Source organism: Centropristis striata, chromosome 1 (genome assembly GCF_030273125.1).
Source record: "Centropristis striata isolate RG_2023a ecotype Rhode Island chromosome 1, C.striata_1.0, whole genome shotgun sequence".
Taxonomy (NCBI): domain Eukaryota; kingdom Metazoa; phylum Chordata; class Actinopteri; order Perciformes; family Serranidae; genus Centropristis; species Centropristis striata.
In genome coordinates this window covers 34706217-34731717 of record NC_081517.1, presented here as the reverse complement: position 1 = coordinate 34731717, position 25501 = coordinate 34706217, and the positions used below count along the sequence as shown (strand labels likewise).

Here is a 25501-nt window from a genome sequence, read left to right as displayed (position 1 = left end):
ACGAGCTGGAAAGAAAGATCAAACTGATTGGAGTAGACAGAGTTGTAAAAGTTTGACTCTTAAAGACAAATTTGGTGTAGTTATACACTCTATGTGCTCTTCCTCAAACATGTCAAATACTGCCCCTCACCCACGCTCTCTTCACACATCCCCTGAAGTCCAAACAGTACAAACCTACTTTAGATGCAAGCCACCTGCGGGATTGCAGAAGTGGCCCTCAACGAACTGAGGATTAGCTCTGTTGAGTAGGGCTGCTCAAGGGCCGATGTTGCCTGATGGGGATGCCTAAGCTCTGGGGAACTCACACTACTCTCCAAGAGACCCTTCGGTCCCGCAGACTAATCTGCCACACTAATCCAACCAAACTCAAAGCCTCCACTTCTCAATTCCCACCAACATCAACTAAAACAAGTGGTAATGACTCTGTGAATGAGGCTTAGCTTGTTTAAGTGACAGCATTGGACCAGTGGTTTGTGAAAAAAAAAGAAAAAAAGAAAATCTTTGCTTCTATTGCCAATCGATAGAGTTTCAGCCTTAATGTAAAAAATAAAAATATTTTTTTTTTCTCACATATAACACTATGGGTTTTTTTTCTTATTAGATCCTTTATTGGAAAGAGTTGAAAAGAATAAAAAAAGTTCTCAAAAGTGTTTAATTTAGTGTTCAATAAAAAACAGTCAGTCAGTAAATATCTGATAAAAGAATAAGTCGTTAAGACTAGGAATGACCAGCATTTTCCATGCAAACTTTTTAATGTAAGTAAGTCAGTAAGTAAAGTTTATTTATAGAGCACTTTTTACAGATAAAATCACAAAGTGCTTAACATAAGACAATTAAAACACAATTAAAACACAATTAAACACAATGAAACATACAATTATAAAATAATATATACAATGCAGGCTGTGTGCCACATAATCAAATGATCAATATATAAGGTGCTATATGAGGTGTATACTAGTATTGTAGTTCAGTTTATACATGTGATTGTTCTTATCATCAGCTTTGGAACAGCCTTTTTTAGAAATACTCAAAAAGAAGAAAGTTTCAAGAGCGTTGTATCAAAAATACATTTCTTTGTTGATTTATGCGTCTAGGTTTTATGTTTTTTTCCATTGGTCTCCTTTATAAAATCTGCAGAGTATAAAATAATGAGGTATATCAACTTGTTAACTGCTTTAATGCAACTAAATCAAGTCTAAGTCTTATGTACACCGAGGAGATAGATGTCTCCACAAGTCCGGGCTGAAGAAGGATCCAGTATGTTTCAACACAATGGATGTTTCACAACACTATGGGCAGCAGTCATGCACAGTCTGCCACAGGAACCACGGTCGAGCATTATGTGGGCCCTTCCCTTTCGGTGAGATGACCCTTCCCACAGATCAGCTTTCTCTTCTCCAGCTGTTAATGTGGAGATTTCTGGTGCATGCACACAAAACTGTTTTTCCTCTCTTTGTGCAAATGTCTGATGGTTTATATTGACAACCCTACAGTGAAGAACATTTTTCAAATTTCTGGAAATGTTTCCAGCTTTTAACGCAACTTTGGTTGTGTAAAAACTAAGATGCACTCTTTTACAACAAGGGCAGCTACCAATAGTTATGTTAAGTATGCTCTCGCCTGTCAAAGCCAGACGTTTCTAGCTTTACAAGGACTCGGCTGAGACATAACACCAAACGCCGGCTTTGGATGAGAGGTGGTTTGAAAAATAAATAAAGCCTTAAAGCTAAGGAATTATAAACATGCTGCCATGGAGAAAGAGGGAAAGCCCTCCAAACAATTTGTGGCATGTAGTATTTTCAATTCTTTCTCTGCTTGACACAAAGACGAGTGTCAAACAACTGAGGAGACGAACTAGGGGATGACAGAGAGGAATGGAAAAAAAGAAAGAGAGCATTGAGGTGAGAGTGAAGAAGACCATGGGGGGAATTTTCCATTCACAGAGAAAGTCTGAGACACACAAACGCGCGCGCGCACACACACACACACACACACACACACACACACACACACACACACACACACACACACACACACACACACACACACACACACACACACACACACACACACACACACACACACACACACACACACACACACACACACACACACACACACACACACACACACACACACACACACACACACACACACACACACACACACACACACACACACACACACACACACACACACACACCTTACTGCAAACACAGTTGCACACATTTTGTGGACACTCCAAATATGCACCACTCGCACATATCATACATGTAATCCTTTTGGACATGCAGATGTACACACACATACATTCCCCATGAATATCCTTCAGCTTGGAACTGAGGAGATGGAGGAGGGAGTCGGGGCGGCAAAAGTTAAACAAAAAGAAAGACAAAAAGAAAGAGTCCTGATTCGAACACAATTTGAGCTCTGGGATCTTCAAACAAACTCGCGCTCAGGCACCATGGGGACACGACCAACAGAACGAAGCATTCTGAGGGGCTGACCTTCCTACTGCCTGCTCTGCTTCTGTCTGTGACCGCCTGTTAGCCAGGTCTCCTAGAACAAAAATGCAGCCTTTGCCATAGCAATGCTGTGTGGCGTTTGCCTGGGCAAACGGAGCCCAGCTGAAGCTCTCACATTCCATAGATTGGCTTTGGCCAGCTAACACCTCTAATGGCAGCTGTTTTGCTCTGAAAGGCACTTAAAAAAATCTCTCTTTGTCAATGGCAAAACAAAGGTTAAACAAACCGAAGCAGATCTGCGCCAATGGTGAGGGAGGGTCATGCATTCACAAGGCCTCTAATAGGGCTTTTTGGTCGAAACTGGTTCCAAACAAGCATAAACTCTTTGCTGGTCTCGAACCGCTAACAGCTTACGTCAGGAGCTGGGGACAAGGTTATTTGACCAACAACACTAACTCAGCCCATTGAGAAAGACCAACTAAAACGTGTATCATTCATTTACTTGATTTGTTTAACTGCAATGTGATTGATATGGGCGAGCTAGCATGCTAATGTTAGCGGGCGATCGCTAGCGTGCTAACGTTAGCCAGCGATCGATATCGTGCTAACGTTAGCATGCTAGCGTTAGCTTACAAGTCATTAACATCTCACGTTCAGTGTTAATAACAATGCATTTGGCGTCCATAGTGATTAAAATGAGCAGCACAGATGTGTTGTAGAGACACGTAGTCTGCTGTTGTTTTTATACTTGCCGCGAGGTCGGAGACATACAGACGTTAACAGTGACTTAAATGACGTGGCTCTCGAGCCTGAGGAAAAGCAAACCGGTTCAGAGCTGGTTCACACGTTGAACCAACCAACTGTGAACTAGCACTGGCTCCTAACAGGCCCTGAAACTGCTTTGGTGGAAAAGGGTCTTCAATGAATAACTCAACAAAATCTGGAGTTGAGACAATAAAGGCTGATGATTCAGACCCGTGTCTGCACATTATTAAGTTGTATGTCATGTTGTGGCTGCTCTCAGAGCCCAACACATAATAACTGTATTTATGTACAGTTGAAACCAGAAGTTTACATACACTATATAAACAGACACATATGCTTTTTTTCTCACTGTCTGACATGAAATCAGACAATCACTTTTCCTGTTTTAGGTCCGTTAGGATTACCAAAATTATTTCTATTTACTAAATGCCAGAATAATGAGAGAAGGATTTTTTTAGACAATTTTTTATTACTTTCTTCAAAGTCAGAAGTTTACATACACTAACATTATTATGCCTTGAAACAATTTGGGAAAGCCCAGATGATGCTGTCATGTCTTTGGAAGCTTCTGATAGATTTATTGACAACATTAGAGTTAATTCCAGACACACCTGTGGATGTATTTTAAGGCACACCTGAAACACACTGCTTCTTTGTGTGACATCATGGGAAAGTCAAAAGAAATCAACCAAGATATCAGGAAGAGAATTGTGGACTTGCACAAGTCTGGTTCATACTTGGGTGCAATTTCCAGATGCCTGAAGGTGCCATATTCATTTGTTCATATAATCATACCCAAGTATAAACACCATGGGAATGTCCAGCCATCATAGCGCTCAGGAAGGAGACGGGTTCTGTGTCCCAGAGATGAACGTGCTTTGGTCCAAAATGTGCATATCAACCCAAGAACAAAAGCAAAAGACCTTGTGAAGATGCTGGCTGAAGCTGGTAAGAGTGTGTCATTATCCAGAGTGAAACGAGTACTGTACCAACATGGGCTGAAAGGCCACTCGGCCAGGAAGAAGCCATTACTCCAAAAGAAACATAAAAACGACAGATTACAGTTCGCAAATGCACACAGGGACAAAGACCTTAATTTTTGGTCTGACAAAACTGTAATCTGTCTTTTTTTTATGTTTCTTTTGTAGTAATGTCTTCTTCCTGGCAGAGTGGCCTTTCAGCCCATGTTGGTACAGTACTCGTTTCACTCTGGATAATGACACACTCTTACCAGCTTCAGCCAGCATCTTTACAAGGTCTTTTGCTTTTGTTCTTGGGTTGATATGCACATTTTGGACCAAAGCACGTTCATCTCTGGGACACAGAACCCATCTCCTTCCTGAGCGGTATGATTGCTGGACATTCCCATGGTGTTTATACTTGGGTATGATTATATGAACAAATGAATGTGGCACCTTCAGGCATCTGGAAATTGCACCCAAGGATGAACCAGACTTGTGCAAGTCCACAATTCTCTTCCTGATATCTTGGTTGATTTCTTTTGACTTTCCCATGATGTTACACAAAGAAGCAGTGTGTTTCTGCCTAGTGTGGTGTGCCTTAAAATACATCCACAGGTGTGTCTCGAATTAACTCAAATGTTGTCAATAAACCAATCAGAAGCTTCCAAAGACATGACAGCATCATCTGGGCTTTCCCAAATTGTTTCAAGGCATAATAATGTTAGTGTATGTAAACTTCTGACTTTGAAGAAAGTAATAAAAAATTGTCTAAAAAAATCCATCTCTCATTATTTTGGCATTTAGCAAATTGAAATAATTTTGGTAATCCTAACGGACCTAAAACAGGAAAAGTGATTGTCTGATTTCATGTCAGACATTGAGAAAAAAAAGCATATGTGTCTTTTTATATAGTGTATGTAAACTTCTGGTTTCAACTGTAGGTGAAACTACAAAAGACTTAAAGCTTAAAAGGTATGCTTAAGCTCGCATGTGCACACATTAAAGTGTAAGTGTGAGCTGTGAAGACGGCTGGATTTATTAAAATATAAACATATTTGTTCTATCAAATATCCGACAAACGTTGCTGAAACACCACCAGAGTATTGCGCCATTAGGGCCTGATTTGCAACTCTCAGCACACATTTAAAGTATTGCTCAAAGGACCCCCTTTTAAAGCCCAGGACACCATGTTAGCAGGCGTGACAGACTGAGCCAGTCCACCCACCATTCACCACTCACATCATCTCTGCCAAGAGGGCTGGTCCCCATCAGCATCATATTTTCTGCTCCATTAAGCACCATTCTTTCTGGAGACGAAGGCCAAGGCAGCAATAGCAACAACATCGCTCAGTTGCTTGAAGCTAAAGATGATAACTTTGTATTGTTAGGAAGAAAGCTGTACCAAACATAATGGGTCCTGTATGTTAAATTAAATATTGACCGAGGGAAACAATTATTTTCGTCCAACTCTGTCCCACACCAGCCAGGCTGACTTCCTCTATAAAGCTATAGTCTGTTGGACATCTGCTCTGTGAAATGCAAAGTGAAATCTGATGCTTGGTAATCATTCATTTGAATAAAAAAGATTTGTTGAGATTTGTTTTCAAGGACACAGATCAGATATCAGGCCTGCTTTGGTCCATGATACTGGACCAAGATGCTTCACAGTAATGGAAAACAAGGAAGGCTTACCACAGGAGGCTGACTTTGTCTCCACCAGCTTCACCCTCCGTGTTTCGTTACGAATCCTGTCGTCTGTCTTATCCACAAGATGTGCGAGGTCGTCAATGATTTCTGAGAAAGAAAAGGGAGAGAAGATAAGGTCTATGAAGTTAATTTCTGCTTTGTATTATCTGCCATTATTAAGACTTCATTGTCTCTTTTTATCTTTCATTTTATTGCAGGAAAGACCACCCAATATGTTTTGTGCAATAAAAGATATTACCCAAAATGAAAAAGTGACAGGTTCTGAGGGACTTGACATCAGAGCAGTCAACAACTTCAAAAGGCAAAGGCTGCCAATGCAGAAACATGAGTGTGGTGGTGGTGGTGGAGGGAGTGGGCTGTGTGAAAGCACTCCTCGTGCTTTCAAACGGTTTCACTACTTCCTGAATTCATGCTGGATTTAATCAGGCCCTTATTGTTCATGAGTTTTAAAGACGTAAGCCCAGGCTTCAGGGACTATGCCTGGTCGTCCAAAGAAATGGAGGGTGTGTTTTGTGTGTGTGTGTGTGTGTGTGTGTGTGTGTGTTCGGCTGTGTGGCTCGGGTCCTTCAGTAGGAGTTCCTGACTTGAAGGTCGTCCAGATGGAAGCCTGTGTGATTTGTTAGAGCTAGCCACAGTGTTGACATGCCATCTCCAGAGGCCTGGCCCAACAACAAAAACAGATATCTGCTGAAAGATTTCCAAAATTCTTGATTCGTTAAGGTGAGGTATTCAATTGTGATATTGGTTGGAGCTAATGGAGCCCAGGACTGACTTGTAAATTGGCGGAAATAATTGATTTAACTGTAATTTTATCAGATCTGGAGAGGTTTGGCTTCTCTTTAGTCTCTCTCATTAATCCAACTGTCACAATGACACAACACCATGAATAAATACATTTAGAACTCAATGGCCATGTCCTGTCTTGCAGTGTTAATGAAAGTGCAAAATATTTTGCCTTGTGATTCAGATCCGTTTTAAAATTGAATGGGTGCTTCCTTGGACCCCGCTACACCTTTCCACCAAGTTTCATGCAAATCAAGCTGGCAGTTTTTATGTAATCCTGCTGACAGAAAAACAAACCAAACCAAAAACATAACCTCCTTGGTGGAGGAAAAAACAAGATGGCTTTTTGCTCTTTTTATAAATCACAAGAATACTTACGATACCAAAAATTGGTAGTTTCATCTTAAACCTGTGAATTTGATCTGGATTTGTGGACTGTTGAACAATCAAGAAACAAGTTAAACAGAAACAGAGGTTGAGTCGAAGAAAGGAAAGGTCTTCACAGAGTGATAAATAGAAATTTTACAGGAATGGGAAGTTAGGCTCATCCTCAAACCACAGTTCAGTGCCAAGTTAAACAGACAGTCCCTTCCTGTGAATGAACAACCTTTCTTTGCTAGTAAAATAGCACATTGGCAGTAGGATGTAACCTTTTTTTTTTTTTAATTCTCAAAATTCCCACAGGTGTGTGCTCAGGGTCGTCTGCTGCATTCGTCTTTGTGAGCACGCTTGTCTGAAGCTCTTGCTGCCTTCAAATTGGATCAGTGAGAGAACGTTTCCTCAACTAGGAGCCACCACAGCTTGACAAGACAGTCTGTGTTTTGGCTGACATAAGATAATTAAATAGCACCAATAATTTGAAAAGTGAAAGGAAAGCTTGTCAGTTTGGAGGGCCAGAATGTGACGGGGCAAGGACAAGAAGATGGGAGACGTGAGAGTAGCGTATGTACAGTGTCCCTGGAGACTCTCACATCATCATCTATGCATCAGGCAGCAATTTAGAAAGAAGAAACTCCTCCTTTACCGACAGGGAAGGGGTGTAGACGTTGACCCATTTGTGCCGCGTGCCACTCCAACTACTCATAAAGGATGTTTTTTGTTCGCTGCTGCCAAGTTTCTTGATTCAGTTCTGGCCTTGCAATAACATCTCAATTCATTGATGAATTCTCAAGCTTGCAGTGCAAGGACGCAACCTTTAACTACAGCTCATCTGCAATGAAACACTGAATTACATTTTCTGAATGGTAGCCTGACAAGGTACTGGTTTTTTATGTGCAAAGTCCTTCAATTCACCCTGTTATCAAGTCAGTTTCTAACAACATAATTCTCAATTTCCTATTGTAACTGTTGCTTCCATGTATGACAGCTGCTGGCCCTGGCTTGGAACAGCCAGACCACAAAGAAAGCCCTGTTTCAGGCAAGGATTGTTTGTTTAAAATGCTATTACACTGGATAAACCTCTAAAGCCACAGTGAGGGAGTTCATGGCACGTGCGCAAACACACACACTTTTTTTTGTTTTGTTTGCAAGCTGCTTTAGGCTGCTTTTATTCAGTCTTATTTGGCCTCTGAAGCACACTAGACAATAAGGTTATTTGGAAATGAATAGCAATGTGGATTTTGATAATTTTTTCTCTTATTTTTGAAATAATTGTTAGTGACGGACAACGTTAATCTGTGGAGCTACATGGCCCTAAAGATCTGCAGTTCATAATAGCAACTCATCTCAAAAACTCTGCATCTTATTCCTCTCAGAACGCTAGAATGTAGAATGTCCTAAGGCGTCTTGCTAGAATTTTTGCTTTTGGGCCTGATTCATAAAAGATTTGTTTAGTGAATCTCAGTTTTTCCCCCAATTCGGCCTCCAGGGCATTTATATGATCTTTTAATTCTTTAATCTGATTTTCCTGCCCTTTGTCCTTATCTTTTGAATGTTGCTTCTCTAATTTTCTCTGAGTTTTCTCTAATTCATCATATTTTGCCCTCTTTAACTTTTTTTTAAAATAAGCTGTTCTTGAAATGAGTTTCCCTCTCATTATCGCTTTAACTGTGTCCCATATAATGGTTGGGTCCACTTGGTCGGTCATATTATACTTTATACTTTCACTAATTTCTTTCTTAATCTCCTTAACAAAAGTTTCCCTATTTAGAATATTGATATTTAGTATACTCTTCTGTCTTTCATTCAGATGGATAGTTAAATAGATTACATTGTGGTCTGTTATATCTGCTGTTCCTATATGGAACACTCCCTCACCCTGTGCCTATCTGTAACATTCATCAAGAAGAAGTCTATTCTGGAGTAAACCCCGTGAGTAGCTGAGTAGTGGGTATAGTCTTTTTCAGATTCATGTAGGTTCCTCCAGACATAAAAACAAACCCGTCTCTCGAATTAGCAAGTGGAGATCTCTTGACTTAAGACATGTATTTCTTTTTGTGTCTATAGAATAATTCAGAACTGTGTTCCATTCCCCTGCAAAGACTAATATTCCATCACTTTCAGAGGTTAATATATCAAACAGATATTTTAAGAATTTTCTATTGCTCTCTGGTGGGGCGTATATATTAGCAAAAGTGACGGAATCGGATGTTATCAATCCTTCCTTTGACAATTACAAATCTACCCTGTGTATCACCCTTTTTAATAACTAATTCGAAATTAAGACTGTTGGAAATCAAGATAGCCACACCTCTCTTCCGGCTGTTTTCATATGAACTAAAGAAAGAATTTGAATACCCAAACTTTTTCAGCTTCTCATGTTCTTTCTTGGACATGTGAGTCTCTTGGAGAAATATGATTTGTACCTTATCCTTTTTCATTTTAGCAAGTACCTTACTTCTCTTTACAGGGTTACTCAGGCCATTCACATTTAAAGAAGCACATTTCAGATTATGTGACCCTATCATATATATTCCTTTAAGCTAACAGACCGGTGCCCACATAGAACAAACTCTTAACATGAACTGCAACTATAAAACACAAACATCAACAGACCTTCAGAGATGAGGGGAGACTTTGATCCCCCTCAACTGTGACCCCGTTGGTGGCTCGAGGGAAAAGCCTCTCACTGCGAGAGGGCCCAGTGTTGAGGGTGGTTAATGAGTCAGAAAACAGTGACTCTACCATCCTACTAGTCCAACTTGTTGCTCTCTAAAAGAAGAGGCCGCTTCTCCCAGCCATTAGATACTCTGTGTAGAGCTTAGAGAGAAAATAAACACTCAAATCAGAGTCTCGAATTTAAAGTTTTCATACCAGGTGATGCAATTTAAGTCCACTTTCATATTTCCTTGGTGTGTCTTCTCTGAAACTCCTGGAGTTTTTCCCTCGCTTTCCGGGCCGCGGCGCCCCCCCTCTCCCAGCGCCCAGCCACCTGTCGCCATCCCATCCGCTCCATCCGCTCCATCCGCCAGGGTCTCACCATCAGTTGACTCAGACTCTTCCACTGGCAAGCTGCGCTTCTTCAGCTCTCTCTGTGCCTCCTATGCGGTGATGTACGTGCGGACTCCTGTGTCCCAGTGATTCCGCATGCTTATGTATGGCGTTTGGAAGTGGATAGTGTGAAGGAAATTTGGTGTTTCCTGCACGGTGGGACATGAAGTAGGCGGCGACCTACTTGGTATTCAAGACACAAAGCCTTCTGGGAACTCACTATTTGAACTCAACTCTGATGACACCTTGACTGAGGGGAATGTGTGGGCCAGTGGGGTCTGTCCTGATGTGATGTATAGGGCAGGAAGATAGGGCCACATTGAGCCTTGCTGAAAAGCCAATGCTGAAAAGTGCAACAGTCATAAGACGAGCGGCGTACAGGACTTTGTTGTATTGTAAAATAGCCATTCGGAACTGTGCGGTGTATGGAATACAAATGTGCTAATAAATCTTGCTGAACAGAGTATTGAGTGCTTCGTGTTTGGCCAGCTCACCCATTAAGTTAGTGCAGTTGTCAAAGCTGCCACGACAATAGTTTTCTGTTTTTGTATTTCTTCTTAGATGTAATTTCTAGAATTGGTTGACAATGTATTCCGGCTCAAAAAAAAAAAATCACAATATTGGCTGTCATATCAGTTATCGGTTACTTTTTCCCCCTATAAAACCTGTTGCAGTCTCAAAAATCACACACTGGTCAGGCTCTAATAAAAAATGTTAAAATATATATTTATGTTTTAAAAAGTACTCCTTCGGTGATCCATTACATGAAGATGAAGATGTGTGAAGAATCTAAAGGGAGAAACTTTCAAATAAAACTTAAGTCTCATCAGAGTTCTGTTCATCACAACTGTGGACAGCACATACATCAGCTTTCTGATCAGCTGATTTGCATTTTGATTTTCCTGTGAAAGAGCTCGACTATGCCCTTTTCTAATTAGACTGTCTGCATGTACAACAAGAGACAATAAGCAAGCTCTCTTTGGGCTCAGGGTCTCGTTGCCATAGTCTCTGTTGTGTTTTCTCCACAACAAACAAAAACAACAGCTGAAAATAAGGTGGTTTTGTGAACAGTCTTTATGAAAATGGGAACAATTATTTGGCAGCAAAGAAGCAGAGCTGTCAATATAATGCAGGTTCAGTTAAACCACAGACAGGACCTGTCACAAACACGGTTATCAGACACCGTTGACATCCTGTCCATAAATGGTTTTGGTGTCTATTTTCATGTAAGTTCCAGAAGATGCAGTCTCATTCAGCAGAGAGCATGTGTAAAAATTATGTTTCGAAAGGATTCCACCTATAGTAGACTGACTGTAAAACTGATACCATATGATCATATAAAAAATGAAAGGTAAATTATTTTGAACACGGTGATGTATTACCTCAGTTATCACATTGTATAATATTGAATAAATTCCAAAACACTTAAAGCAACCATTAGCATACATTGTCAGCTAACCAGGTAGATAAAATTGTAAATATAAATTACATTTCTAAAACAGCACATGCTGCCGGAGCATAATGAGCCTGTGGTAAATTGTTAATACTGCCAGCTCTCTATTCAGTTCCTCTGCTACCAAGAGTACCTTGTCTTCACACAAAAAACAATGCATGCAAGTCACTGGCTAGTTTGTGTTGAGGCTCAAGGGCTCTGCAGCACACACACCAATAGGAGACAGATGTTGCTCTCGTATGACGTCACCTACTCCCTCGTGCTGCTGACTCTGTGCGCAATCTCAACGCCATTTCATCTTGGTTCCAATACTTTGCAGTTATTTTATATAAACAGCCTCTCGCTGTGGCCATCCTGCTCTCTGAGGACTAACTGGTTAACAGGTCTGTTTCCACCCTTGCTGTCAGCGTCATCTGGAACCACGTACAGACACCTACTATCCTCACCATTGGCTGCTGCTGGTATGGGCGAAATAATTATGAGGCCAAGGCACGAACTGGAACAAAATACTTAAGGGCCATGTCTCATACAATTTATGCATACTACTGGCCCAGGGTGTACAAAGGCAGATGTAGCTCTGCCACTTTCTGTTTCTGGGTGTTTACAGATTACCAACCCATCAGCCTCATGACAGGTCTGAAGGTGTCGCACGTAAACAATCATCCAGCTGCTGTCGTTTCTTTGTTCAGCTCTTGCATAATACTACTCAAAACACTAACAAAGACTATAATTTCAGTCTTGCCTGCTCCTACTAGCTTTGAATTTCTAATTCATCTCATTGCTTATAATGCTTTGTTACTTGGTTCCATCTTAAATTAGTGAACTTGGATTCAATAAGCCAGTAGATGGTTCTCAGGTCCTCCGAGCAACATTTGAGTTAATAATGCTTCTGGTGCCCCGGCTCCCAGGTCAAGAAACAGTTTTCCTTCATACAGTTCTACTGGATATTGGTTCATAGGTGTTTTTCCTACCACAAGAGCATTTGCCATGGGTTAAGTTTGAGTCCATTAGGATGTAAGTGCTTTTAGGTCGTGTGAGTGGTCAGTGCGGACAGTTTGTTTTATTTTTTATCGTTGTCATCTATGATCAAGTGTGAAAGTGTTCAGTAAAGAGTTGGGTCTTCAGTCTCTTCTTAAAGATTGATTAGGAATCGGCAGATAGGATGGAGTTCGGAAGTTTGTTCCACCACCGGGGCACTACAGAGGAGAAGAGTCTAGTTTGACATGTAGAGCCCTTCAGTGGCAGAGGACGCCTTTCACTCAAAGAGCGTAGTGGGCGGGAGGGTTTGTGGACCTGAACAAAGGAGTCCAGTAACAGAAGTAACCATCCATCTATTTTTTTTGCCAATTGTGTCTAGGTCACAGTAGCATTGTGCGACGCAAGGTTGCCCATACTTCCTTCTCTCAAGCGTATTCTCCAGTTCTTAATGGGGTATCCGAATGCATTCACAGGCCAGATGGCAGTGTGTTTTGGGTCAGCACTATGGTCTCCTCCTAGTTGGATGTGCCTATGATGCAAGGCGTCCTCCCTGAGGCAACCACATTAGAGGCCCGAACCACCTCCACCGACTTTTTTTCAATGCAAAGGACCAGCGTTCTACTCTGATGATCCTTCTGAATGTCTGAGCTCCTCATACCATCTCTAAAGGAGGTCCCAGACACCCTGTGAAAGAAAAATCGTTCTGGTATTCATGATATTATTTTGATCATTACCCAAAGCTCATCATCATACCTGAAGGTTGGACTTAGATGAACCAGAAATTCAAGAGCTCTTATTCCACTTGTGACAGTGACTCATTTCCAGTGCAATGGGAGTAACACACCATTTCTCAGCAGAGTACCATGGTCTAACTTGGAAGTGCAGCCCAGTAACTTCATAGGAACTCAAAATGATGATAAACCACCTCACTGAGCAATTAGTGGACTGCCTGAATCGACTTAAGCAACAACAAAAAAAAGCCAAATCCAAGGTCATTAAAGAACCGCAGAACTGTGATGCATTATCCAGACCGGCAAATAGACAGAGAGAGAGAGAGAGAGAGAGAGAGAGAGAGAGAGAGAGAGTTGCAGAAACTAGGAGAGTTACAGTAGTGTTCAAAATAATAGCAGTCCAATGTGACTAACCAGATTAATCCAGGTTTTTAGTATATTTTTTATTGCTACATGGCAAACAAGGTACCAGTAGGTGCAGTAGATTCTCAGAAAACCAACAAGATCCAGCATTCGTGATATGCACGCTCTTAAGGCTGTGCAATTGGGCAATTAGTTGAAAGGGGTGTGTTCAAAAAAATAGCAGTGTCTGCTGTTGACTCCAAACTTCTAGGATTTAGCAATTATGTGAATCACTAAACTAATATTTAGTTGTATGTCCAGAGTTTTTATTATAACTGCTTCACATCTGTGTGGCATGGAGTCAACCAACTTGTGGCACCTTTCAGGTGTTATTCCACTCCAAGATTCTTGAACAACATTCCACAATTAATTTACATTTCTTGGTTTTGCTTTAGAAACAGCATTTTTGATGTCACCCCACACGTTCTCAATTGGATTAAGGTCCGGGGATTGGGCTGGCCACTCCATAACATCTATGTTGTTGGTTTGGGACCAAGATTTTGCTTGTTTACTAGTGTGTTTGGGGTCATTGTCTTGTTGAAACACCCGTTTCAAGGGCATGTCCTCTTCAGCATAAGGCAACATGACCTCTTCAAGTTTTTTGACATATGCCAACTGATCCATAATTGTTTTATCGATTCAAGGTTTTATAAAACAGAGTTCATGTTTTGTGTGTGTCTCTGAGCAATGTAATGAATTTCACTATGTGGCGGTAATAAAACATCCTAGCAGCAGGGGGCGATATAGCCTACAGACAGAAAAACCTAATCCTTACCTGCCTGCGAGCTGCTGTAGCCGCGGGTAAACATGAAGAGAGCAAGGCGAAGTCTGGTGTGGGATCATTTTGAGTTAAAAAAATGACTCTGTCCATTGTGGACACTGTGATATGGTTATAAGTACAACACAAGAACAACTCCAATGATGTACCACTTAAACAACGTTCATCCGACCGTGATTACCAATGAATCCTCCTCTCAACCCACCATCACCTCAGCGTTAGCCCGGAGGAGCCGCGGCGCACACCGGGCAGAGAAAATCACAGAAGGCATCTGCACAATGATTCAAACGGATATGCTGCCAATAAGTGTCGTCGATGGGAAAGGTTTTCGAGCTGTAATTAATTTACACGAACCAGCTTATCATATTCCGTCACAGCGTACCATCAGCAGGCTCATAGAAACTCAATACGAGGAGCGAAAGCAGGTGCTGCTAACAGAGTTAGCCACAGCAGACAGCGTTGCTATATCCACTGACTGTTGGACTGCTCTAACAGCTGAGAGCTATATCACAATCACCTGCCACTATATATGCAACAACTGACAATTTTTTCACAAAATTGATGACCTCATTGATTGAATGCCACACTGCTATTTTTTAACACACCCCATTCAACTAATTGCCAAATTGCACAGCCTTAAGAGCATGCATATCACGAATGTTGGGTCTTGTTGGTTTTCTGAGAATCTACTGCACCTACTGGTACCTTGTTTGCCATGTAGCAATAAAAAATATACTAAAAACCTGGATTCATCTGGTTAGTCACATTGGACTGCTATTATTTTGAACACTACTGTATATGAAAGCAAAGGTAGGGAAAAGAAATGTAGCATCCTGTATAAAAATGTTCTCTGGTTTCATCTTTTAGGATGTGAATCTGCCAGGACCCAGAGCCACGATGCACTGCAGTGCATGAGTACACAATCAGGACAGTTAAAGACCCTCGCCCACTCCTTCACAGATAGTCATTGGATACAACATAGGGTAAATGCAACTCTAGCATGAGGCCTAAACATCCATTTCAAAAGCCAATCACCACATGATATTATAAGCCTAATTCAAGTCAGACAGCAAATATGCCATTCACACGCAGGAGCATGGCGAAAAGTTTGGGAGGCACTCTCTATTTTAATGATCAAATTCCAGCATCCCAGATCTATATCCGCCCGAGGCCTCGGCGAAATTGCTGACACATCTTCGCAGAGGCTATAGCAGTGGTGGTTTTGGTTTGTGTGTGTGCATGTGGTGGAGGCACTGCCATAAACAGTGACACCCCAGCGTGGCTGCAGGATGTGCTGTATTAACTCTGTGTGTTATTTTAGGACCAGTTCCCAGAGAGGGCACAGCGCACAGAGAAAATGCTTGTTTTTCTCTCACCGATTTAAACGCAATCTGACTCGGTGGGGCTAATTCTGTTGTGCTTATTCAGGAGATGATTTCTCCTGAGGATATGGAGAAAGAGAGAGGTAAAGACAGACAGTCTTCTTTTTACTCAACCCTCCTCTTGTATCCCTTGTTGTAGTGCAAGGGGGTCTGACCACAACTGTTAACAATTGGCCCTGGTGTGACTGACTGTGTATAGAGGGTAGTGCTTTGTTGCCAACCAAAACACACACATCTCTGGATGTAACTGGAACTTCACTTGGCACACACGGGGCACTCAGCATGATGATACAACTCAGGGCAATTATGGTATTTACAAGAAGTTGCACAGTCTTGGAAGAGTTTCTTTCAACTTCTTTCTTATTCCTTTTCTCTGCTCTTGGCTGCTTATTGTAAACAAACTCACCCTGTGGATATGTGGGGAGTGAGGATTAGGTGGGGGTTTCGCTCAAAACCTCAGAGTTTCACCAGTTTTTAAACTGAGGGAAACCACCAACAAATCATTTGAATGCATGCCAAAAAAGAACAGAAATTAAGACCAAAAAAGTAAAGAAACATGCCGTGTCCGTCTATGGAAGATAGGCCCTGGTAAAGAAATAATCCTAAAAATTATGTTTGGCTAATTCTGACATCTTAGAGGCAAGGACACATAAACACAACCACTTTCTTTTCCTAACAATCCTCTAGCATGACAATTAAAATGTCAGTTTATTTATTCAGAATGGGCTTTCTGTTATTGTTAAAATATTCACACTCGTGATGGATAGTTAATGGCTTGATTTCTTCTGCGCTGTCCAACACCAACAGTTCAGGAAAAGCCACCATATTTTTCACCCAGGGGCCAACCAGTCATAATGTGATACACTAGAAATCAATTAATATTAAGTAACAACTTGGGGATAAAATGCACGGTACTGCCCACTTAACAAGGGGGAAATGAGCCAAATTGAGGAAATTAGGGATATTATTGCAGTCGAAAACAATGTAGGCCATCAGGAACATATTGTACATGTAATAAAAATTGTTAATAAAAAGATCTTGCCTGTTTTTTGTTTTGTGTCCATCTGACAAAATGTGTGTGCATGTGTTGGTGGGGTTTGTGAGGGCATGAACACAACTCACCCTTCCAACATCTGGCCTTCTGAAGTGCTCGGCCACATGTGTACAGATTAGTCTCACTGTTGGATATTATCACCCGCCCCTCCGCCCCCAACCCCAATGAATCTCTGAGTCCCTCCACTGGACTGACAGGCTCCCCCGGTCAACACCTTTGGGGGTAAGATATCCTTTATTGCATCATTAGACATTTTCTCTGTCCAGGGTAATGGTTAACTGAGTGATGATAAACGTCTTGCTTTATGGAGTTAATGGCATGGCCACACTTGCCAATGATCAAAACATAGTATTGTTTATTCATGTTGTGGAGCAGCACCCTCTTTCAATGAAAACTTTGTGTTGGAACTGTCTTTGTCAACCTTGGAATAAATGCAATGTTACTGCTCCAGCAGGAGAAGTTGTAGCCTTGACAGCTCAAAGAAGCAGCCTTCCACTTTTGAATATTCATTTTGAACAATATTGGCGCTGTTGTATTAGATTCTGCACACCCTCTGACGAATCTGAATAAAGTATCCTCAATAACAATGGTATAAATGTAAATATACAACATAATGCACATGAAAAGAGATCCAATGTGTCTGATACATGACTCCTACTTGGTTGCCAAATTACAAAAAATCGTAATTTTGAAAACTTTTAAACTTGAAAAGGATGAAAAGGAATATACAGATACCAAAAATCTGGAACAGTATTGACCCACCACTTTGACAACCATTACATACATGGCCTCCACATTTCCAGCCTTAATCCTAACCATTTGTGTGCCAATTTGAAACTGAAACCGGCTGTATGTCCACAGACAGTTTCACCTCCCTAACCCTGCTACGTTTACCCTAAGATCCATCATCGCACTTGATGGACACCAAAAAGAATGACCAGCACATGAATTAATTTCTCAAAGTTGACGCTCCGTTTGGAGGAATACACATGAGTTGTGAGAAAAGTTGAGAAAAACCTCCACAGCTAGTTCAGTTTTAGCACGTACAGACCATTGGGTTTGTACTTGCTAGACTCCAAAGACAAGCGCTGTGTGAATTATGAGAATGCAGTCCACAAAGGTGAAGTTGGAGGAGTAGATTGGGTTTCTCATGCTATTGCTATTGCAAGCATGTTAGCACCAAAGTAAAAATTGGTAAGGCATGTTATGGTAATAATGCTACCAATATTCTTTCAGGCTGACATGAGATCTGAATATGTCAACACTTTTCTAAAAGCTAGTTATGTTGCTTGGCAACGATGGGATCATTGTTAAGATCTGACATTCCTATTCATTCTATCAACTTGTATTGATGCATTGCTTCCTTCCTACAGTAGCTTATCCTATCATGCTCCAATGCATTGCTGACAGAATAATTTAATCTATTCTTGACAGAGGAAATGCGGGCCTTTTCAGGAGCATCGGACGACTGGAATACCACTCAAACTTTTCAAACAAGTTGGGTAAGGTAGTAGGGTAGTTCTGCAAAGACTGAAAATGATCAGCACTGTGCACCTAAACAACAAACAGGTGAGTCATGTTGTCATCTTGTGATACTGGCAGAATAAAAACAAAACCTAGTCAGCAGAAAAAGAGACTGTCAGGCATGTGTTGGCCGTAATAGCTTTTTAGCAATTATAAGCTTGGGCTGTTCAGGACAGCTGGAAGCCATTACTATAATGTGCACAGTTAATTAAGATCAAACCCATAATGTCATCCACAGATGAATTCAAGAAAGCCCTGGGAAAAAAAAGAAAAAGGAGTAAGAGCAATGAGGAGAACTTATAACACCTTATCAGTTTTTCAGACTGAATGCAACTATTTCTGTGTAGAGCTGCCAGATTTACCAGCATCCCTCATTCTTTATGGCCTTCGCTGAACAGTGAGCACAATGAAAATTAACTGAAGTTATCAGCGCATTACATGTAGTGAAACCTTAGAAGGAATTTAAGTCACAGTGAACTTGACCTTTGAACTTTTAGATATAAAATTTTATTTGTGAAATTTTGTTTTAGTAAGGGTATGAATTACAGTGACCCTTGACCACCGAAATTGAATCAGTAATCCTTGAGTGTGGGTGGACATTTGAGCAATGCCCATCAGGCATTCCAGAGATGTCGCGTTAACGAAAACGGGATGAAGGCGAGGTCACAGTGACCATTGACGACCAAAATAAAAAATCAGTTCATCCTTGAGTCCAAGAGGCTTTATGTCAAATTTTTTTGTAAAATCCCTCCAGGTGTTATGAATATTGTGTTCATGAGAATGGGACGAATGGACGCATGCACGACAACCCAAAAACACAATGCCATGAGACACAGTTATTGCCCCCGCGGAGGCATAACAAGGATTTACACTCAGTGCAAAGACCGACAGCGATGAGGAGAAGTCTGATCACTACCAGGCTTTCCGCCATCACCCTTCTTATGGCCAGGTGCCATCGAACAATGTGTGCATGATGAGCATGAGGGTGCCAGCACCAGCACCAACAGCAGCGGCGGCGGCGGCAGCGTGAGGCAGGGACCACCCTGTCACTGGCACAGCACCTCCAAACCAGCCGCTGTTACACTTCATCACTACCATCACACTTCATTAGCAAGGACACCCAAGAGGGGGTGACATATTAAGAAGCTAGGAACTGATAAAAAAAATACAGAGACAGATATGCATATCGTGTGAAAACTTTAGTACCTATTGGATTATGGCACCGTTATCTACTGTACTATCTGGTTACTGGGCTGCCTAGACAATCATAATACAAAATGTATGAAAAGTCAATTTAGTCATTTATGTGAGGAAAAGACAATTACTCCTACAACAGGTAATTTTAACATTACAAAATATTTTTTGTTAAAATTACTTATTCTAGTACAGTCTTTGGTATTTACAATAACATTAACCATAAACAAGGACTGCCTAAAGCAAACAAGTAGATTCACACAGCTACAATAAATGCAAATGAACAACTGGTTTACTTCAGATTAAGTACTTTAAAGGGTAATAATTATACATTAACATAATGACAATTTTGGGTTATTTAGGGAGCTGCAAGCCTTTATTAACTACTAGAAAACTTAAGTTTGTTGTAAATGATGCTAATCATTTTGAATCACAATATAAAAGGACCTTCTTCTGTCTACACAACAGGCTTGGAAATGGCACAGCCTTAAAGCAAAATAACAGGTGAGTTCTGATGATGGTCATTACTAAAAACGTTGCAATGATTTATTACTTCTACTGCCATTTATGTTTTGCAGTAACAACATAATCTGTTTTCTCGATAATGATAAGTTGTAAACAAAGTAAGAAAAAGACAGAGAGGCTGTGAATTTCTCACTAACTGAACAACTGTGTTGTAATTGAAATGATCTGAGTCTAATAACTCAACATCCCCTGTGGTGAGTGGAGCTTCCTGGCAATACGTTGGCTGGCCGACCGGCTGACTGACTGAGGAGTTATGGAGGGACTTTGATCTTCATGCCAGACCCCATTTCACTTATAATGCACTCGCACGCATAGAGACAGATATGCTCCCATGCAAAGACGCTGACACAAACACACATGTATACACACTGGTCTATGAGCATTATACAGACAGGCACACCCTGTCCTGGCACCCAAATAGAGGAAGGCAGACGCACACATGTACACTTCCCGGATGTGACACACTTCCGACTAACATTTGTGCCCCAGACTGAGGAGTCATTTCCGTAGTGTTATCCCATAGTGCCGTTCAGAGGAAGAACAGCAGCAGTCAGAGCTGTATCACCTCCGATAGAGATGTTTTATTGTGGAAAAGAGAGTTCAGAGCCAGCTGGTATTTATCTGCTGAAGATCAGTAGGACATGAAACATCACAAAGCTGTTGTTCAGCCTGGAAAATTCTCAGATAAGAAGACATCAATTCTGGGTTTATGGCGGTCAGTGGACTTTACTTCGGATCACACACTTTGCATGAGCCTCATTTTGAGAACTCTTTCAATATGGATCTGAAGTTCAAAGTCCTAATTAGTGGCCCTTCTGATAGAGTTCTTTATCAGATCAGTAGCTCAGAAACAATAAAGAATGTATAGAAAGATAAAAACAAGCAGGTCAAATGAGCAAATTGAAGTGTCATGGTGTCTTTGACATTCACTCATTGATAGAAATATCATTATGGATAAAGCAAAGTGTTGTAAACAAAGCCTCAAACATTTGCCACATTTGCAACTAATAGAAGCATGTGATATAAGTTGGAGTAAATCAAATTTCACATTAGTTGCAATTATTATTTTAGTGTGAGTGTGTGAGTGGTGGAAAATGAGAGGAAGTGCATAATTTGGCAATTAGAGAAACCTAATTATTGATGAGAAAAACAGGGAGCAAAGCCATGTGAAACATGAATAGAGAAAGTGGCAGAAGGTTGGTTTTTTTTTTACATCCAGGCCAGATGCTGGCAATCCACTGGCCAGTGACACTATCCTCCCACTGCCATGTGAGGTCAGTCACCAAAATATAACAGGTGCAGGCCAGGGACAAACCTCACTGGCTCTCAGGACTATATTTACTGTACTCATTTTCTGAACAAGTGAAAAGATTTTATTGATACAAATAGCATCCTTAATTCTGCTTAATTCTTTTAAAATAGTGATTCCTGGTCAGTCTTCTGTATGGAAAGTTGTCCCACTCTAGTTTTTAGTGTCAACGAAACAATTTTATTATGTTAACAGTCTTTCTGTCATCATCTAAAATGGATGATATTAGAGAATATTTGTAAATAATTTGTTTTCATTTGGGTTTTCTCAGCCAAAGAAAAAGATCTATTCAGCCTGCCTGGGTGGCACTAATGTTACTGTAACAGGATATTTAGTAGCACTAGTTTGTAGTCACTCACCTGGCATTCTTATAATTTAAGCCCATGTTGCACGCAAGAATGTATGAGTATAATGCTCGTATTCCCACCCTCACTTAAAATGATTAATATTACTTATTGTAATGTGCCCACACGAGGACAGAACCCAAAGACAAAGAAAGATAAATATTAGAGGTGGGGGAATAAACGATACAACATAGTATCGCAATAATTTGCGTGGCAATATAATATCGATTCATGGCCGCCAAGTATCATAATTTAGCCTTCTGGTGGGCTGTCACTATTTTCGCCTTTTTTTTTTTTTTTTTGAGGCTGTAGCGGGCTCAATTTTAGGAATATACTGGAGATACTGGTATGATATGAAACTAGAAGATCTAAGGAATATATTTTAGGATATTGTGTCTGGAAGTTGTCGAAATAACACTGTAAAGTTAGGCTTTTTTTTATGTTACATTCAAAAAAATTCAGAGCAGTGAAGCTTAAAGTTGAGGAATGTTTGAGAAAATGCTGCAGTTGTTGTCGTCCATACATATTTGATATCAGTTCAGTTTGACTGAATACTTTGTTGGTCAGTCTGTGGGTTTGACTCTCATTGTGGGGAAATAAAAAGACTGAAATGAGATGAAAAGATTGAGAATTTTCTCTTATTTGAGAACAGAATTCTTGACTGAATTTAATTTTGTTGACACAAAATGCAGTAAAACAGTTAAATCGCAATGTATTGTACCGCAATACTCATCATATCACAAAATGCTTTATATCGCAATAATATCGTATCGTGACTCAAGTATCGGGATAAAATCGTATCGTTGGGCCTCTGCTGATTCACATCTCTAATAAATACAAACTAACTGCCACTGGCTTAACATTATACATACAACATGATCTTTGCTTAAAGACAATAAAAAATAAGTGACAAAGACATACATGGGAACACACCATGGTGGCACAAGAGATGCACATAATTGCTAAATATCTTCAGTGAGTATGTGGTGGATTTTGGGTAATTGCGCTCTACTCATGGAGGCCAGGATAAATGTTTGGCCAACAGCGCGGCTGAAACAACTTCCTATCCTGAGAGGAAACAGCCTCCCACATAGCTTGTGGACAAGACTGGTGCAGGGCACTACACAAACAGCAAAAATATGACGCAACAAGACCACATGCTCCATTGTGGGTTAAAAAACATGGCTGGATGCACAGACAGTTAGACACAGAGTAAAAACCACATGCATGCACACAGTTACACACACATTTGTGTCAACAAGTAGTCCTAGTAACTGCACACTCTCACACACAAACACACAAGACCCATGAATGAATGGCACGCACCAACACCACCGTACCAGTTTTATCATTGTAGTGTATGAAGTCTGACAGTGCATTACAGGCTGCAGCCATTTAAACAGCTGCCCCTACAGCTGTCGTTTAATTACCCAGCTCCTCCAGCTGACGAACGAGAAGGAGGAGGTGCTGATTACTGGAGGAGAAGAAGAAATCTCCTCAGAGGAATTAAACAAATTAACAAATCCTGTGTGAGATCCTGTGACTCCCTCTTCATCCGCCCCAAAACTTGGATCATTACACCACCATAACACATCCATCCCACGGAAGAGAGAGCACACAGCCGTGAATCATTCCAGTTCGAAGGTGTAAACGCCAAGAGTTTCACTGAAGACGTGACTGGTGCGTGACCACTGCCTCTACTGCCCACTAGTGGGTGCATGTGTCAGCTGCAGGAGGGAGCAGAGACAGATAGCTCTAGATTTAACTTGTAATTCTTACCATTTTAATCTAATTTAAAAGGTCATTATATCAACTTTGATCATTATTTTGACAATTATTATAAATAAAATATATTAAGTCTAAAAATAGATAAACTGTACTAGTGTACCTTTTTTTTTTTCAAAATTGGGGAAACTATATGAACAAGATAAAAATGAAATAAGGGGTAGCTTATAATGGTAATTAAATCCCATATTTGGCCAAAAAATAATAACTTTGGTAGTACATAAGATTTAGTAAAATATACCAACTGATACTTCATGCATTGTCATTAAAGAGATTTATCTTGGTACAAAATAAAAAAATATTTAAAAAAAAATAACTTAAAAAATATGTTAGATCCAAAACTAGATCAGTCACTAAGTAATTTCCACCTTTAAAAAATGCCTTTTTCATTTTTCTTTCTTTTTCGTCTTTAGCCTGAACAGTGCAGGTCAGTGCCTAAACTATAACACTTACAGCCTATCACGAAGATGAAACAATAACAGCTTAGAAACAAAACTGAATGCTGGTATTAAGCCAAGAGTGAAACAAATGAGAATGATTAGATGACAGATCAATCACCTTTTTTAAAAGGGCCAGTGCTTGTTCAAGCAGCACCAATCTGTGCGGTGCCCATACCACGTAAAACATCAACATTTTACAGACACAAAAAAAAAGAGGCCAGTAAAGGGCTTCTTATCTAAATTGTGAGGCAAACAAGGTTTTGAAACACGTCTTTTGTCTGGAGGGGATTCTCATCTTTAGTTTGGCCTGTAGATCGTAGCTGATAGCACACTTGCGGGGTTATCAGATAACAGAAGAAATGAATGGTGCACAAAGCATTTCCCACTTCAAAGGTTTTGTTCTAGAAAGGTGACACATCAGTGCTGTGTTTTTACAAAGACTTGCAAGGTTTCTAATGGGATACTTATGTACAGCATGACTTTGAAGGTTAGCTGATGGTTATCGCTTAAAGTTCCTCCAGTCAAAAGCATCTCAAATGCAGTAACAATACATCTGTTTTCCTACAGTTACATTGTACAATATGTCAGTACAAAACGGTAGTAAAACATTAAATACGCCAAATAATGTGCTAGAAAACCACATGCTTTATTGTGGAGAATAAACACAAACAAATTCATGTATGTGGGTAAACCCAGAATGTACGCAGATATGTAATGCAGGGATTCTAGCATGATCTCATGATTAGGCTTGGGTAGTATCATGGTATTAAGATACACTAGAGTATTTAGAAATCATGATAGTATTAATTTAATAACAGCATGACGGCAGGAATAAATAGGTACGACCCAAGCCTACTCGTCACAGTGCCAGAATCTAGCTGCCGTGCAAGGTCATTTGAATCATATAATTCCCTTTTACAAATCATCCTGTTTGAGATTTTGAAATGTCTTTGTCCGCTAATTTCTTTGACATAGCTATGATAAAAATAAAAAAAACTGAGTTAATCATGAGAGAGTTTAACTGGCCAAGTTCTTCATTGACAGAATAAACTCTTATTGTATTCTCTTTCACTTTATTTTTTGCTCCCATCATTTCTTATACACTCCTTCCAAGTCTCCTGACCTTTGTTTTTCTTCCCTCGCCCTCCTTCCATTTTGCCCCCTCAGTCTGAGACTCCCTCGCCCCTCTGTTTTTGCATAGTGCATCTGTGAGATTAACCCACCCTGCTCCCTACCGCACTCTGTGTGTTTGTCATTGTTTTTCTGTCTGCATACGTGGGTGCGTGTGTGTGTGTGTGTGTGTGTGTGAGGTCCTGCACTGACGTCTACCTCTAACTCCATCCCATCTCAGACTGGCCAGTGGCCTTTGAGCTCCTCATGCAGATAGAAATATTGCCTGTGTGCCAGTCACAACCTGACAACATGTGCTGGACATGTGGTGCGTCTTTCAGTACAAACACAATGATCTCACACTCGACGAGGCACTTA

General features: G+C 40.6%; 1 protein-coding gene across 4 annotated transcripts in view; it reads right to left on the bottom strand.

The window, feature by feature from the left end:
• The window catches only part of stx8 (syntaxin 8), a 68199-nt gene that overhangs the window by 5823 nt on the left and 36875 nt on the right, over positions 1-25501 (bottom strand). For all 4 annotated transcript variants that reach the window (XM_059339979.1, XM_059339987.1, XM_059339996.1 and 1 more), the window contains one exon: positions 5888-5989. In XM_059339979.1, the coding sequence (XP_059195962.1) occupies positions 5888-5989 (102 nt within the window). The remainder of the gene's footprint in view (positions 1-5887; positions 5990-25501) is intronic.